At 38.7% G+C, this 15899-nt stretch overlaps 1 protein-coding gene across 1 annotated transcript in view; it reads left to right on the top strand.

Moving 5' to 3' along the window:
* The window catches only part of LOC148644055 (pappalysin-1-like), a 212110-nt gene that overhangs the window by 131029 nt on the left and 65182 nt on the right, over positions 1 to 15899 (top strand). Inside the window, exon 14 of the mRNA XM_088614558.1 lies at positions 3891 to 4059. Coding sequence (XP_088470684.1) covers positions 3891 to 4059 — 169 coding nt within the window. The remainder of the gene's footprint in view (positions 1 to 3890; positions 4060 to 15899) is intronic.

Genomic DNA, 15899 nt, shown 5'->3' with positions numbered 1-15899 from the left:
CATTTTTTAAACTAGTATTATCCATCTCATTTTGGAGCTGAGTGACCTCGTGGTATTTCCTAGAAATACTGCTAAATCTCTGTTACCTGGAGCTTTAAAACGTCCAACCCGTCATCTGTTTCTTGTCTTGAAACACAGTTATAATGTTTAAACCCTGTTTTGTGCCTGGAACTACACTAAATTCTCCTAATATGTGAAAGCTAAGTTGTTCAACGCTGTACTGAGGACAGTGGGAAAACAAATGACTAATAACCTTCTGCAGCTAGTATTCAACAGAAAAAAACACAAGGCATTTTATCAAGTTTCTTAAATGCATGATAAGTATAATTGTATGTAATATTACATACATACTCTCATTGAGAGCAACACGGGTTAATAGATATATCCAAATAAGATGTTTGCTGTAAACCAGAAGCAGTGCTTTTATTAATTTTTTACCCTGTTATACAGTGGGGCATGTTTCCTGGAGTGAGCAATTTTGCTCAAGGGTACAACAACAATGCCCTACCCCACTTGGAAGTTGAAGCCATAACCTTCCAGCCCCAAGCACTGACCACTCCTCCCATAGTAGTGGATAAGATTGCGTCTTTTGCTGTAATATTTCCCCCTCAGTGTAAACACTTCAGGACAGTATTAGCTCCTAGTATGTTTTGTTTTGATTAATGCTGTAGCTGTCTAAAACACTTATCAAAAAAGAACAAAACATTTAGTCCGTCTTGGTCTTTCATTAGAGGTTTAAGTATTCTCCTTCATCACCTAGTTTAATCTGTAGACATTTTATTGAAACTGATAAAGGAGTGGGGACCACCATATGACCAACTTGTAATCCAGACTTGGCCTGTGTATGGCTACGCAGTGAAAAGATCTGTCATCTTGTACACACACACAAACCAGCCTTAGTTTCTTAGTTTTCCCTTGCCCTGCCCAATACAACTTTATTAAAAAACGTATCTGTACAATAGCCATTGAACAATATTTATGTTGGCAACACAAGAGAAAGAAAAAGAACGAAAATAGCACAGAAAAGCCTTTCTTGGAACTGAATGAAGTCAGGCGGTCACTATTTTATACCAGCTATTTTGGTTCCCAGAAACATTTTATCCAGAGATTAATGTAAATTGTATAGTACTTAACTATAATATACAGTATTATTACATACATATTTATATACCAGTTGCTTCCAGAGTTCGCAGCCATAAATAAGGCTAAGACACATGAAACCTTTTAATCCCAATTTCAAGGTAAGAGCAGGTGAGAGGTGTAACACAGCAACAAGCCTTTGGAGTCTCTTGTCAACAGCTCTCAGAACTGAGTACTTATCCACAATTATTTCATGCTGCTTTTTTTTACCCATGTCTCTGTCACACATCATACCGTTTTGTCTCTAACAATTGTATCCTTCTGCTTTTCATGTACAGTATATGTCCAAACAAAGCAGGACTACCCTTTCCATATGCTATTCTTGGTATACTGTATGTGTAAAGATATAGCAGATCTGGGAAAATCTGGTCCTGCAGTGCTATTGCATCTGCAGGTTTTCAGTCCAACTCGCCTCTTAATTACTCAAATCAGGTTATTATTGGCTTAATGAAACACATTCAAGCAATTATCTCACAATTTGTCAGATGCTCCTGTTTTTGTCAGTTTGTTCATATACAGTATGTTATACTGTATGTATTTACTAAAAACAGTACACTATATGACAAATGTGTTTAACAAGTAACATTATCTACAGTGTGAAGATTGAAGGTAATGGTGTTAAGTTTGAAGATATTAACAGGTATGGATAGGACAGTTTGATTATAGCATGAAAAACAGATGTGTAAAATGAAAAGGAGAGCTGAAATGGAATGAAATGCATTACAGAAATTAAAAGAGAGGAATTAAATTCCTGAAAGGAAAACTACCACTATGTGGTAAGAAGGTGTTCAGCCAAAGCATGTTTCCTGTGCTCACATGCAGATGTGAAAACTGGACTCCGATTGCAACAGTGGTTCAAGAGCTACAAGTGACACAAATAAGCATGGAATACCAAATGCTAGAATAGCACTTCCTAAATAGAAATAGGCAAGATTTTCTGATTTAAAGGACACAGATCTTGACACATTAAAAAAACAAACAGATCAGCGATTCATCGATTATACACATTCTGAACTACATACAAAGAGAAAAGATTAGACTAGAGATAGCTACAGTTTAGAGCACATTGTATTCATTTTATAATAATTATATCTGTCTCAAAAATCAGTCCCCTCTCAGTGTCTAAATCACAAAAAATGCCATCCATTAGGGCCAAATGCAGGGGTGCTTATCCAGACTGACTGTGTGTGTAGAAACATTTTGGTCTTGGAATTAACTGAAAAAAAAAGATCAATAGGCAACAAGATTCCACTTTCTCAAATAGAATTTCAGGTCCTCCGTACCTGATTGTTAAATACGGTGTAGCATTGAGCAGGTATACATAAATTTGTCTATAAAGAGTAGGAGAGATCATTAGAAATAGCGCTAGCTACTGTAAGTTAGCCAGCATTGTACAGCATGATTATTGTCGTAAGCAATACAGTATGTGATTCATTCATCTCTGCGTCTGCTGAAGGCAACTTTAGTGGCTTAGGAGTCTTCACTTAGTAGTTGCAATATGAAGTTGCATAATTAGTACTAGTGACATTATTAAGATGTTTTGGACAAATTATCATTATATTTTATGTTAATATGCTGAACTGCAATTTGGTATTAACTACAGTTTAATCATTTTTGTTTCAAACCAGCTTTTCCCTTTACATTCCCATGCTGGAACACTTAAATATAAAGGCTTACTAATTGAAAAGTAGACATTAAATAAACAGGCCATAGCTTGCGGCAGTAATCTATTAGATTTGTTATGCCCAAGTTCCCAGGTGTTATGTTTGATGTTGAGAGGAATTGATCAATGAACTGACCTTTTCCTGGAAGAGGAATGCTGTCATAGGCAAATTTGGTAGTCACAGTAGTCATGACTCAAATAACACACTTGTGTCACTGTAGGACTTTGCGAAAACAGCATGAATTCCAGTGGATTCTGACAGGTACATTATTTCTTCTTGCGGGGAAGGCGTTCCAATCCTAAATCCTGTGAACACAAAGTCTGCTGGTTTTCATACCATCTGGACTTTCAGATGATCCCTTGAGCCCCTAAATGAACTAATAAAGTGAATGATTACATCTTTTTGTTCTCGAGTTTTTGCAACTGGCAGCTGTCTAGTTACACGTTTGCATCGGTAAATCTAAAACGTGTCCCAGACGCCGAGATGAAAACAGTTGAAAAAATGTACTTTTAAAACATTGTGAGTTAAATCTGGGTTTCAATTAAATAATCAAGACCTCAGCTGGAGCAGAAACTGGGATCAAGAAGTTCTGGATTTTGATGCCCTGAACTTAAAGCTTGGATTGGGCAACAAGACAAGACAGTTTAATATTCAACCATCAATACAGTACAGTATATGCAACAGTCTTAATAATTCTAAAATGACCAATTATGTAATATTATCACTGAAAGCATTTTAGACACTATATTGATATAAACCTGCTGACGGAATTAGTGAAATGTTGACTGTTGAATTTTAAGAAATGGTTTATTTCTAGTATAGTGAACTCAATGAGCTACTGTAGATACAACTGTGAAGACAGAGGAAGCATGCAAGATAATTTCCCTAATCTCAGCACACCCCTTTTCTCCTTTTTTTCTTCAGAAATAATTGCAGTTACTCTTAGAAATGTCCAATTTTAATGCCACCTAATAGTGTCCTATATTTTTCAACCACTTAGATACTTTTTTTTGTCTAAAAAATGCCTCTTTTCAACCACTTAGATACTTTTTTTTTGTCTAAAAAATGCCTCTTTTTTTTTTCCAGTTGTGTTCATTATGTCTGTGAAGCCTTTGACTGCCAAGAACCCCTTATCAGAAATGCAGAGCTCAACTGCAGCAGCCCAAGTTACATCAATGGAGCCCGCTGCACAGTGACCTGTAACCGTGGATACGTGCTGCAGATCCACAGAGATGATGACATCATAAAGACCCAGGTATGACTGCTTCTTCTCCTCCATTTTCTACTCCCTTCCCTTGAGGGTCTGGCAAAACAACAGCTATGCGATTTTATTAGCTTTTAATGGGCACAGAGTTACAGTATCCTTTTTCACTTGAAGATTGCTTGAAGACTACAAACGCAACATCCTTACTATACATGACTGATTCAACTTTATTTTTTTCATTTGGACTCAATTCATTTCAACCTCTCTTTCACCCACCCAATGTCTAGTTTGAACTAGTGAATTCTTAATCGGTTTGGCTCATTGCCACAACCTTCATAAAGGACAGATAAAGTCAAAAAGTGTATTGTCAGGTTAAACACTTGGTCTCTGCACTTTGAGCCCCTCCAAAAAAAGAGATACATTTGTCACAAATAAATTCAGCTGTGCTCGGGCCCCGCCGGACTAGAGAATCAGCCCAAAAGGTACCCCCAAATGGAGCTCTTCCATAGGGTGTCAGAACGGAAGCTCTTGGGATATGGCTTCACTTGTCGAATCTCGTACGAATGGACCCGCCCTGCCTTCAAAATCAGAAGCCTTTATTGTTGAACAGCCCGGGAGCCCCAGATTTTCTCGCATGACCAGGCCAAAACAAAAAAACAGGCAAACTGCTACCACAGGCACACCCTTCATACAGACACAGCCAGGCTCCTTCACTTCTATGCTCTGCACAAAACATACCCCACTCTTCCAGATCCTCAAACGCACATAAAAGGTAACACCATATGAGCACCCCCTACTCTTGAATGCTCATACTCACACTTGCATAACAAACACGCTAACAGAAAGGCCTAAGAAGGCAGCAGTTAAGTTTTATTGCACTCACGGGCTGTGTTAACCAAGCTGTGAGGGAATAAATTAATGTTATACAATAATTGGGGGTGATCTGAGGTATTGGCTTGGGTTTGTGCTTGTTTAATGTCTCTTTTGCTTACTGGTTTCCTAGTGTGTACAGAAGTCTCATGGGAATGACTGTAGCCCACACATTTGTGTTTGTCATTAATAGAGCACCACCTAAGTCACTTTTACACAGTGGTTGCTGTGGAAAATATGGCAGCAGTTAATGACCTTTTACAACACAAATAAACTGAGCCCTGTGTGAAATAACAGTTGATCCTGTGCAGGGCAGAATTAAGAAAAGCTTCTGCATCTCATCCTACAGTACCAGGCTTTCTTTTTCATAAAATTCTTATGGTTTATGCTTTGTTGAGCACTTTTCACAGTGAATAACATCATCAGGTTAACACCAGAGTCAACTTTTCAGTTATGAACCCCATTAGAGACAGCCACAAAAGGCAGATAAAGTTCTTGGGGGGGGAGGAAGAAAAATGCAGTGCCCCAGGGAGGTTATCCAAGGTCAGCAACTACCAAGTATGTTAAAAAATAACCATTAATTATACATAAATGAAAAGCACGGATCTGTATGTTTTTAAGGCTCATTTCAGCTGAAAAATTGGAGTCCTTTTAATGTGTAAAGAAAGCATCAGCGTCAGGAGGGATGTAATTTTTTAAGGGCTATTTGACATCTAAACATTTTTCCACCCTTGTGCTGCCTGCCTCTCTCCTGGGGCCCAATTTGTGGTTGAGATACGGATCAGAAACGTACATGTCTCCTGTCATTTACCGAACCACAGACTGTGCACATTGACAGACATTGGCATGGACAAATAACCGAACCCTCAATGGCCTGAAAGATGCCTATACCTTTCTTATAGATGTGCCATTAACTCGGGGCATGTCCATTCCCATGTGCCATTGCATGGCTTCAATAAAATAAGCACAGATGTCATTTTTCTTGTGGTGGTGCTGCTTTGAACTCGGCGAAGGCCACATAAAAATGACTTTGAAACAATGCCCTCAGGTGCACATGATGGAACCCATCAAAATTCAGACTAAACATTTTTTTTTTCAGTTCTGATGCACATAAATGCTTTCATACATTGATATGCTGATTAAGTTGTCATGTACTCAATATAACTGATGGTTCTTGTCTCTTCTAATGAGGATAACATGCTTGTATGGAAAAGAAATGATGTTAAATTTAATATTGCGTGGTCTTTTGGCTGTCTCGACAGAAGCTTATTCATCTTACTATCAAGTCGTCATAAATGTAATCCATTCAATGCTTAAAGAGCAGGCAAATTTTATGTACAGGACATGTTTTTGCAGTTTCACATCAAGAATAACATGCGCTTGGAAAGCCGTGTCATTTCTGCTTGTCACAGAAGCGGTCGAAAACAATTCCCGTTTAACCTGGGAATGCTTACTGTTGTACCTCATGTATATGAAAGACAGAACATGGTGTTCCTTTAGATTTTTTTTCCAAATAGCGGAGTGACAATATTCTACTGTTGTTAAAGCCAATGCTACTTTGCACGGGACAATATTATTGTATATACAGTATAATGCAGTATATAAATATAGTTGAGGGCATTGTTCACAAATTAACTATTGCATTTAAACGTAATGATTTTCTCTTACAAACGCAATACTATCTCGTATAAACGAGATATGTTTGTTTGTTTTTTCCCAGTGGCATAAATAAGCTTCCATATGTCTTATTGTATCACACAGTGGGATATTTTATTTCTAGGGAAGGGCTTAATAACATATCGAACGCAAAAAGTTTACAAGCGAGAGGAGCCGATTGAACCCATGTTGCCCATTTGGCAGTTAGTAATGACCTGATTCAAGGATCTCATCCAGCTGTTTTTTTAAAAGAAACTAGGATATCGACTCCAATGGCTCCCACAACACTTTGTGTAAAGACGTTCTTCGTGTTCTTGGTGAAATTACACTTCTTGTGGTAACTTCAATCTCGCCTATTTTGTTTCCAATACTCCTAGAATTTAGATGCAAGCACTCAGTTACCCGGCATAGGACGGACAGACAAATGGCACATCTAAACAACGTTAGCCAGGAGAGATATTTCCGTGTCAGTCTAAAAAATAAGAAATATAAAATACGATCTATTTTAAAGTAACTTCCCATATACAATATATATATATACTTTATATACAGTATGTGTGTGTGCTAGATAAAGATCTTGTTTTTTGTATCACAGCATTATAAATTCTTGAAGTTAGAAACCAATATATTATTGAATGCAGTTCTAAAACAAAAAATACAATAATTAATTAAATTATTTATATATAGAGATAATGAATTACCATTAATTTATAATTAATCATAAAATATTGAATTAGAGAACACCCAGTAAGAAATTACGATTATTACCCCCAAATAGTTTTGATTTGAGCACTGTCATTATAAAAAAGTGTTTTATGAATGGCTTTGCTTACATTTCATAAAAACCTGTAGACTGTGGACACAGCGTAATGCTGTAAAAACAAATACCAGCCACTGTGCAACTATACAGTATGTACATTTAGTATTGATGGGCACAGGTAATATATACTCTTATTTTACGCAGTTTTTTTGCAGATTTGTCTCTTGCGTGTCTTACATGTAACTTCTAGTGCTAGCCACTTCTGAAAAAGCATCCATAAAAACAGAATAACTATTTATCTCGAGGGAGGGACAAAAAACTGTTTTCTGAAGCAAGCACAAAGGATTTTCTGTTTTTGTTTTGTGTTAGCCAATGTTTTAAAATGTGGATTCCTTCAGGAGCTGTAAATCTCTCACCTACTGCTGATAGAGCGACAAGCTGAGAAAGCCCTGACAATGGCAGGCAATGCTCTCTGTATCTCCTTGGCTGATCTGGGCTCATGTAGCTTGTAAGAGCTTTGGAGTTTGGGTCAGTTAGATGGGGACGGTGAGGGAGATCTACTTCTCCACATCCCAGCCAGTGAGAGTTCAGGAACCCAGTCAGGAAACCTAGAATGGTCGACCAATGCTCAGTCTCCCTCTAATAAAAAGAGAAACTTTGACATGGAGAACATCAAAATGGCCCCAAATGAGAAGCCATTCAACTCATTGAGCTAATTTGGTTCTATTTTTTTTTTACAGTATAATAGCTAATAGTGGCTGTTCTGGCAAAGCCCCAAAGTATGACATCCTCTTGTAACCCCTCCTGGAAAGGGGAAATTTACATCCTATAATCACTTGGATTACCATGACGACCGACCTAGGAGGGGAGGGCATCAGCAGAATCTGCGCATCATCAATTATAATTAATGTACCACACACCAGGTGCCTGCAGGGGGACAACCAGTGGGCCTGGGATTCCCTGTAGTTTATTTACTCCAACTGTTCCTCTCATCCTTTCCAGTTGGCCATCTGTTATTACACTGTATTGTTAACCGCCATTCTGCGGCAAAGTGTTGTAAAAGGTGCTGTACTAGACTGGGTGATTTGGTGATTCAGTGATGGAGTGATTAATTTGATTGATTGATCAGTTAATGAAACTCAACATGTATGTTGTAAGGAGGGGCAAGAAAGCTGGAGCACCTCGCGAAAGCCCATGTGAATATGGGGGAAACATGCAAACTCCACCCAGGCCGGTTACCACAACCTGAAGTTAATCCTAGGTGCTGCGAGGCACTAGCCTTCTGCACTATGCAGCCTTGCTGCACCTAAAGGGGCCTCCACGACAACACTTACTATGGGGCCTGGCTCCAGTTTGGCAAAAACTAATTGTTTTTCATGACTGTACCCTGAGTTGTGCTTGATCATTGAGATGCAGTAGGAGTAGAAACTCATCTCTTAAATCTGCTTTTAGCTCCATATTGCTTTCAATTCCATATTACATGAGAGAGCTCTACTAAGATGGGTCAGTATATCTGTTTGATCATTTGATCAGAGTGTATTCTTGGTTCAAGCAGGGGTGGTAAGGAATTCGTCAGTGCCTATTCCTGTACAGAAAATTCTATATATATATACACTGTATATCGGGGAACATCCAGTATACGGTCTTTAATAGAGACTTGCATTTTTCAAGTTGATATACACAGGTAACCAAAGTGTAGTTGACAGAGTTTTTAAATAGCAGTTGATAACAATGAACTAAACATCATAATGGTTAATTTTTCTTTGAAATTACTTACGAAGTGAATATTTTTAGGTCTAGACAAGCATGGTTATAGTACTGTCCCAAACTTTATTTTAAAGTTTTTATTAGGATGAACACATTCAGGGCAAAGGGTTAAACCTGCCTCTCTGCTGTAATGTACTGTAGAACAAAGCTGCTGTCCAACATAAACTTCATTCAGCATTGTCTTCCCAAACACTGGGCCAAAGAAAAAATGTTCTAGATAAGTGTCTCGCTTCTTTATAATCCTCTGTTTCCTTTGCATTATCATGTCTGTGTGGATTCTAGGACTCTGGCTGGCTGGCTGGGGTTTGTTTTTGCCAAGGTGTTATTGAAAACAGTCCATGTCCCGAAGTCACTGCGAGGTAGAATATGGTTCGTACAGGGGGTGAGGAAGAGAATTGTACAAAGGCATCTGTGTTCAATTAGAGGCACAGTAGCCACTGCTAGTTAAAAATGCTGTTGAAGTGGAATGGGCAGCTGTAAATTTTTAAAAGAAAGAAACTCCTTGCACGCAGTGTCTCCCCCAGTAAGAAGGCTGTCCCCTAGCAAAACGAGCAGTTAAAGGCTGCCTCTTCTGCAAAAAAAGGGAGGAGCACAACATCAAAAGCGTTCAGTCCTGGGATGGGAAACCTCTAAAGAAAACCAGGTTGCTGTCGTAAGAGGTGTTGGGTGAGTCAGTAGGTTCAACTTTTCCCTCAGTCAGAATTTCCAGACACCAATGTGCCTCAATATGGTGACCTGGCTAAATGCTTCCACAATCTTGTCTCCCTAAAGTTCCCCCTTACTTCAGTAAGTGAAGAAATTTGTCAGTTCTCTCCCTGATCTGCTGTGTAATGTCTGCTGGAACATAACGGCATCTTAAATAATTAATTAAATTATTATGTATTAATTACTAATGATTATGAATTAAAGCTCAATTGTTAAACCAACAACATTTATGCTTTGCCTACTGTTGTTGTTATCCAAGCATAGTTAATGGCTTGTGTCTTAAATTAATCTTTTTTTAACCTATACACACAATACAAAGTTTAGGTGACACAAGCTTGGGCTGAAGATGACAAAAGCAGTTGTTAATCGACATAAGAACATGCCTTTACTGCCTTCTTACTGAAATGTAAACTTCCCTATTCCTGTTTGGTCAGCGCTTACTGTGTGTTAACATGGGGGCTGTTTACTGCAGTGCTAAGTTCACCTTGTGCTCTTTTTCTAGAACTGCTCAGTGAGTGAATACAAACTCTGGTAAAAAAAAACAAAAAACTCTAACTTCAAAATATTATGCGAGTGAGAGAGATAGGTGTGAGAGTGGGTGGGGAGGAAGGAGGAAAGATGGAGAAATGAATATATCTGTCTTACATTTTGCATCAAGTTAATCTAATAACAAGAAATGTATTTCTTTAAAAGGAAGACCATCAAAAAGTCTATTAATGTTTTATAGGACACAATAAAAAGATACAAATGTACTGGCATTCTCATTGTAGTCAATATTTTTCTAATTATTGCATTTTAACAATGATTAGAAAAAATATGATTGCAAAACTACAGATCATCCATTGTATAGGCATGGAGATGGCATTATTATGAAACACATTACATTATAGAGACAAAAAAGGAGATCAACCTTGAAGTTATTTTGTTATCAAAAGCAAGTTGGAATTCACAAAGAACTGGTTGTTTCAATCTTATTTCAATCATGATTTACATGATTGTTTTCTATGTATAAAATAAGTTGGAGCCTGTATACAGAGCAAATTCTTAATCACAGTGGAACCTCCTGGGTGTTATCTAATATCTGTCAAAGATAAAAGTTTGCACAAGGTCACTGCTCACTTGTGAGGTAATGCGATAATCTGTGAGACTCAAAAGCGCTGTAGTGCCATTAACAAGTGGGGAAACCGTTAGAGAGGAATGAAATGAAGCCATTGACATTAATTCATTTATTCAAAGCTGCAGAAGAATGTCAAATTATGGAGAAATAATGGAGCAGTAATAACGTTGGGGTACCTATAAGCCCCCTAGCAACACAGAGCCAATGCTTTTATAGGCAAGGTGGTTTTCATGTGGGGGTGGGGCGGCCACTGGGGTATTAGCAACTGCTGGGAGGTGGGGGTGTCTGTTGGGAGAAAATCTATTGGCAGAGTGCGGTGTGAACCCTCCTAGACATGTTAATAAAACGTAATGTAATACACTAATTAAAGCCTGCATGTGGTAATGTTAAAAGTTGAGAATTACACTTCTGCCTGCTGAACAGGAAACATAATAAATTAGCCCTGTTGTCACTATCAGATCTTCTAATCTCTCATTCCCACATCTTTATTTCTCCCCTGGAAATGCAATTACAGTATTCTGAAAATATATTTAGGATGCGTTGAATAGTAGCTATTTTTTCAGTTTTTCAGTTTTCTTCAAGGGATTTTCAACCAACCCCCCCCCCCCCCTTATTAAAGAATATTTCTTATCTTTTTTATTCTCTGTAACTGTTAACACTTTTGAATTATAAGCTGCTTGACAAAAGTCTTGCATTTCAAGAAGGGTGACTTGCTTGTCCAATCTGTAGGCTATGAGCTGCTCCTATAGAACATTTGTTTTCTTGACAAAAGCCATCAAACATGGAATAGAAAGGTGGATAAGATTGGTTTGTTTTTTTAGATTCTATGCCAACACACGTCTTTCATCATCAGATCATCAGATAATCAGTACATTTCTCTTTAGAATTTCTAATCCTGGCATCCTAACATTATTTAGTGCTAATATATTAAAGGGTATCATTAACACTGCTGTCAGACATTTGAGGTTAATGATGTTTTCATCCCCGACTAAAAGATTCAATGAGTGATACAGACCTAGTACAGTATGTCATTAATTTTAGAACATGAGCTTCCTGGCTCTGTACAACAGGTATTTGTATCAACAGTGATTTATCTGAGAGCTTCGCCATATACTTATTGTTGTTCTTTAACCACAATGCACATTGTTTGGCAGTCCTTTCAAAACACTTGTGGCCATTTCTTGGGCAGCCTTATAGGTGGATTCAGAGGTGAGGTCATTCATTGCTTTTGGGTGCTGTTATTGAAAACACTCCATCTAATTCTTAGAAGGGATTCCTCATGAGTAGAATTTTGTTGTATGTATATCCAGTACATATATTTTCAGCTGACCTGCTAAAGTTAAAAAAATACATTCCTTGGTAATTCACTATTTAAAGCTTTTCCTTTGACTTCACTTCAATATGTGCAGTGGAAGGCTGTATTAAAAAGGCAAAAGCAGGTTTGTATCAAAGTCTTCTATTTCAGACACAACTGGCGTGTTATGCTGAGTAACATCTTACATTTTTGAGGGTAGGATTTTGAGAGCAATTTTTCATGAATATCTGTGATGTCATTACTTGAGAATCTATGCTATCACTGTCAGTGTTAAATGTGCTTTCCTATGTTATATCTCAAAAACACTATATCAGTGAAACCCTCCTTCCAAGCAAACACATCTACCCCCTGCTATTTGGATTCTTACTGTAACAATATATCAAGGGGGTGACAGACATAGATCTGCAGAAGCTATTAAAATTTCTTTGTCTCTCTCTTGTATTTCTGTTTTTCGTGTAGAACGGTAGGAATAAGGCAGAAAGTCATCAAGCTGCTTTTGAAATAGTCTGAGCATAGAGTGGCTGAAGGAATCCCATGTGATTCTGCCAGTGACAAACAAAATGCTTCCCATAGGTGCACAGCTCGCACAGTTCAGTAATAATTGCCTCAGCACTGAAGGTTCATCTCTACCTGATGGAGCTGGGCTGGTGTCCTTGTGGGAGCAGGGGACTGAGATTGATGTTTGTTTCAGCATTATTTATTATCCTGTGTGGTATTCTCCACAACACCAAAGGCGGGCAGACAAATTCCACTAACAGAGATGCTCAAAACCAGCTGGGCAGCGCCCTCTGTTTGTAGGCCAGTGACTTTCAAGCTTTGCTTGCTGTTGATAAATTACATTTCAACATGTAACACCCTTATTTAGGATAAGCCAACTGGTTTCTTGGCAGTAGGGAGACTGTAAATTGTAACTGGATCTGATTATGGCTACAGGATTTGAAATCTGTGTTTGTTATTATTACAAATAAATCTGAAGGTTCCCAGAAATACAGAACTCAGCAGCAAAGGGTTAAAATGTGTACTTATTTAAAGGAATGACATTCCTCTTTTTCACTAATTGGTGAATATACACTCACCTGTGTCTTTTGAGTTGGTACCCCCTAACAATTGAATCACAAAAGCTATTTCTTTTTAAAACCTAAAAACAGCAATGGAAATTTGACAAATTGGGTAATAAAAAGTAAAGTTTTCAGAATGTTGGACTCTTTGTGATTTGCCTTTGTCGACGTTTCACTGGACCTAACAGCTTCTACCGTTCTAAACTTCCATCAGTCCCTCCATTGTCTAACTGCTTTATACAGCATGAGGCCACAGGCGGGGCTGGAGCCTATCACAGCAAGTGACAAGCACAAGGTGGGATACACCCTGGACAGGATGACCGTCTATTACATGGCACACACAGACACGCACACACTCATACCAGGACCAGATGTTCCCATTAGACAATTATCCTACCAGTATGTTTTTAAACTGTGGGAGGAAACCCACAAGAAAACAGGAAGAACATACAGACTCCATGCAGATAGCACCCCAGGACCAAAACTCAACCCTGTTTTAGACTACTACCGTATATTTAAAATTTAATAGAAATAATGTTGGATATAAAATTGTTTTGAGAATGATCTTGTTTTTGAAGTAAGAGATTCCCTGTATTTATAAATATACTGAAGACAATGGGCCATTGTGGAGGATGGCAAGCTTCAATTATTGCACATATCTACATCATAAATTAGGAAGAAGGTGCCATCAAAAATAAGGAAGAAAATAACTGTTTCACTTGCAATTTCTACATTGTGTGTTATTACAAGCTTTATTTCACATATTCAACCACAGATTCTGTGCTGCGGAGTGAATTCATTCCTTTGCCAGTGAATTGTACATTTCAAGCATCTGTGTTTCACCAAAGCCCTGAGATTGGCATGTTATCTGGAACTACAATGGGGCACACTCTTCTTAATACACAGTGGGTCCCTGTAGAGATATCAGTTAACCCAGAATGCACTAAGTGTAGTGTAAGGAAACAGAAGGATAAATTCAGTCTCAGTATGTCTTCATCAATAGAAAGGAAATCCCCTCGAAAGATGACTGAGTCCACATGTGTTTGTTCACAATGCTATCCTTAATTAACGTCACATACTGTATGCTTTTTTTTTTGTGGTATGTGTATGTTGGGGGGCAGCCATCAGGATCTACTTCCCCAGCTTAGGACAGGGATTGCAAATGACATTTTACTTTTTGATCAAAAACACCCTGTGGACTCGCCAATTTTCTCACAGTGCTCTTTGACATCCAGTTCAGATCTGCACTGGGTTTAGCAGACGGAATAAATAACCTGAAAATATTGAAAATGTGAACCCTTTGGAAAAAAAGGTGGTAGGAATAAAAGTTACAATTAAAATATTAATGTGATAGTTTATAACGGCAATAATGAACTATTATTTTGACCCCATGGGCTTACCCCAGTCAGCATATCCATCTCGCCAGCAGCCTTATATCCCTGCAACTCACCCCTGACAACCCACTGAAGCTCAGCAGGTGTGAGCCTGGTTACTACCTGCATGGGAGAACTCCTGGAGAAAACTAAGGTTGCTGCTGGAAGAAATGTTAGTGGGGCCAGTAGGGGGCGTTCACCCTGCAGTCTGTGTGGGTCCTAACGCCCCAGTATAGTGAAGGGGACACTATACTGTAAAAAGGCGCCATCCTTTGGTTGAGATGTGAAACTGAGTTCCTGACTCCCTGTGGTCATTACAAATCCCAGGGTGTTTCTTGAAAAAAGTAGGGGTATTACTCTGGCATCCTGGCTAAATTTTTCATTGGCCTTTACCAATCATAGCCTCCTAATAATCCCCATCTATGAATTAGCTACATCACTCTGATGAGTGTTCTGGCACACTATGGCTGCTGTTGCATCATCCAGGTGGATGCTGCACATTCGTGGTGATGGAGGAGAGTCCCCATTACCTGTAAAGCGCTTTGAGTACAGTTTCAGAAAAGAACTATATACTGTAAGTGTACGGAATTGTTATTATTATTTTATTATTATTATATCCAGGGAACAGCTTAGAATTGTTAGGATTTTATGGTCATTCTAGCAGGTGATGATATACTACTGGTACAACTTTGCAAAAAAGAACTCAACAGTTGATTGAGCTGATCTAAAAAGACCAAAATACAAAGCTGTGCAGAAATTAATACCACACAATCTTGAAGCATGGGGAATTCAGTATGATTTCACTATCCCTGACTCCGTTCTGTCTCGCGGATCTGAAAACAAGTGAAGGAGCACCAGTGCAGCTAGCCTTCACTGCCCAGTGAGGAAGGTTTTCCGAGAGCACACCAGCTGGTCAAAATGGGTTAGCCATGTCTCTTCATTGTGGGCTGGTGGCATTTTTTCCTGCTATAAATAGGTGCGGTTTTCCAATTAATCTAGGGCAACGCTACTCCAAAAGCTGGCGGGGGCAGCAGGAAAAATGAAGAGCGGTCTGTGGTAAAGAGATTGGCTTCTGTCTGTGGTCAGCAAGCATGGTTTCCGTGCGGCAGAGCTGGGGGCAGAATGTCTGCCCACCAAAGTATCTTTTCATCACAGCTACCTTGACAATAAGTGGAAGGCAGTAATTGGTAATCAAGTCCTTGGCTTGCAAAGTAGGGCAAACTGAGTTGACTTTTCACTTGTAGAAGTTCTCTGCTGAGCCCCTTGGAGG

This window comes from Lepisosteus platostomus, chromosome 21 (genome assembly GCF_059453375.1).
Source record: "Lepisosteus platostomus isolate fLepPlt1 chromosome 21, fLepPlt1.hap1, whole genome shotgun sequence".
In the NCBI taxonomy this organism is placed as follows: domain Eukaryota; kingdom Metazoa; phylum Chordata; class Actinopteri; order Semionotiformes; family Lepisosteidae; genus Lepisosteus; species Lepisosteus platostomus.
Note: the sequence above shows the minus strand (reverse complement) of the source record. Positions and strands in the feature narration are given on the sequence as shown.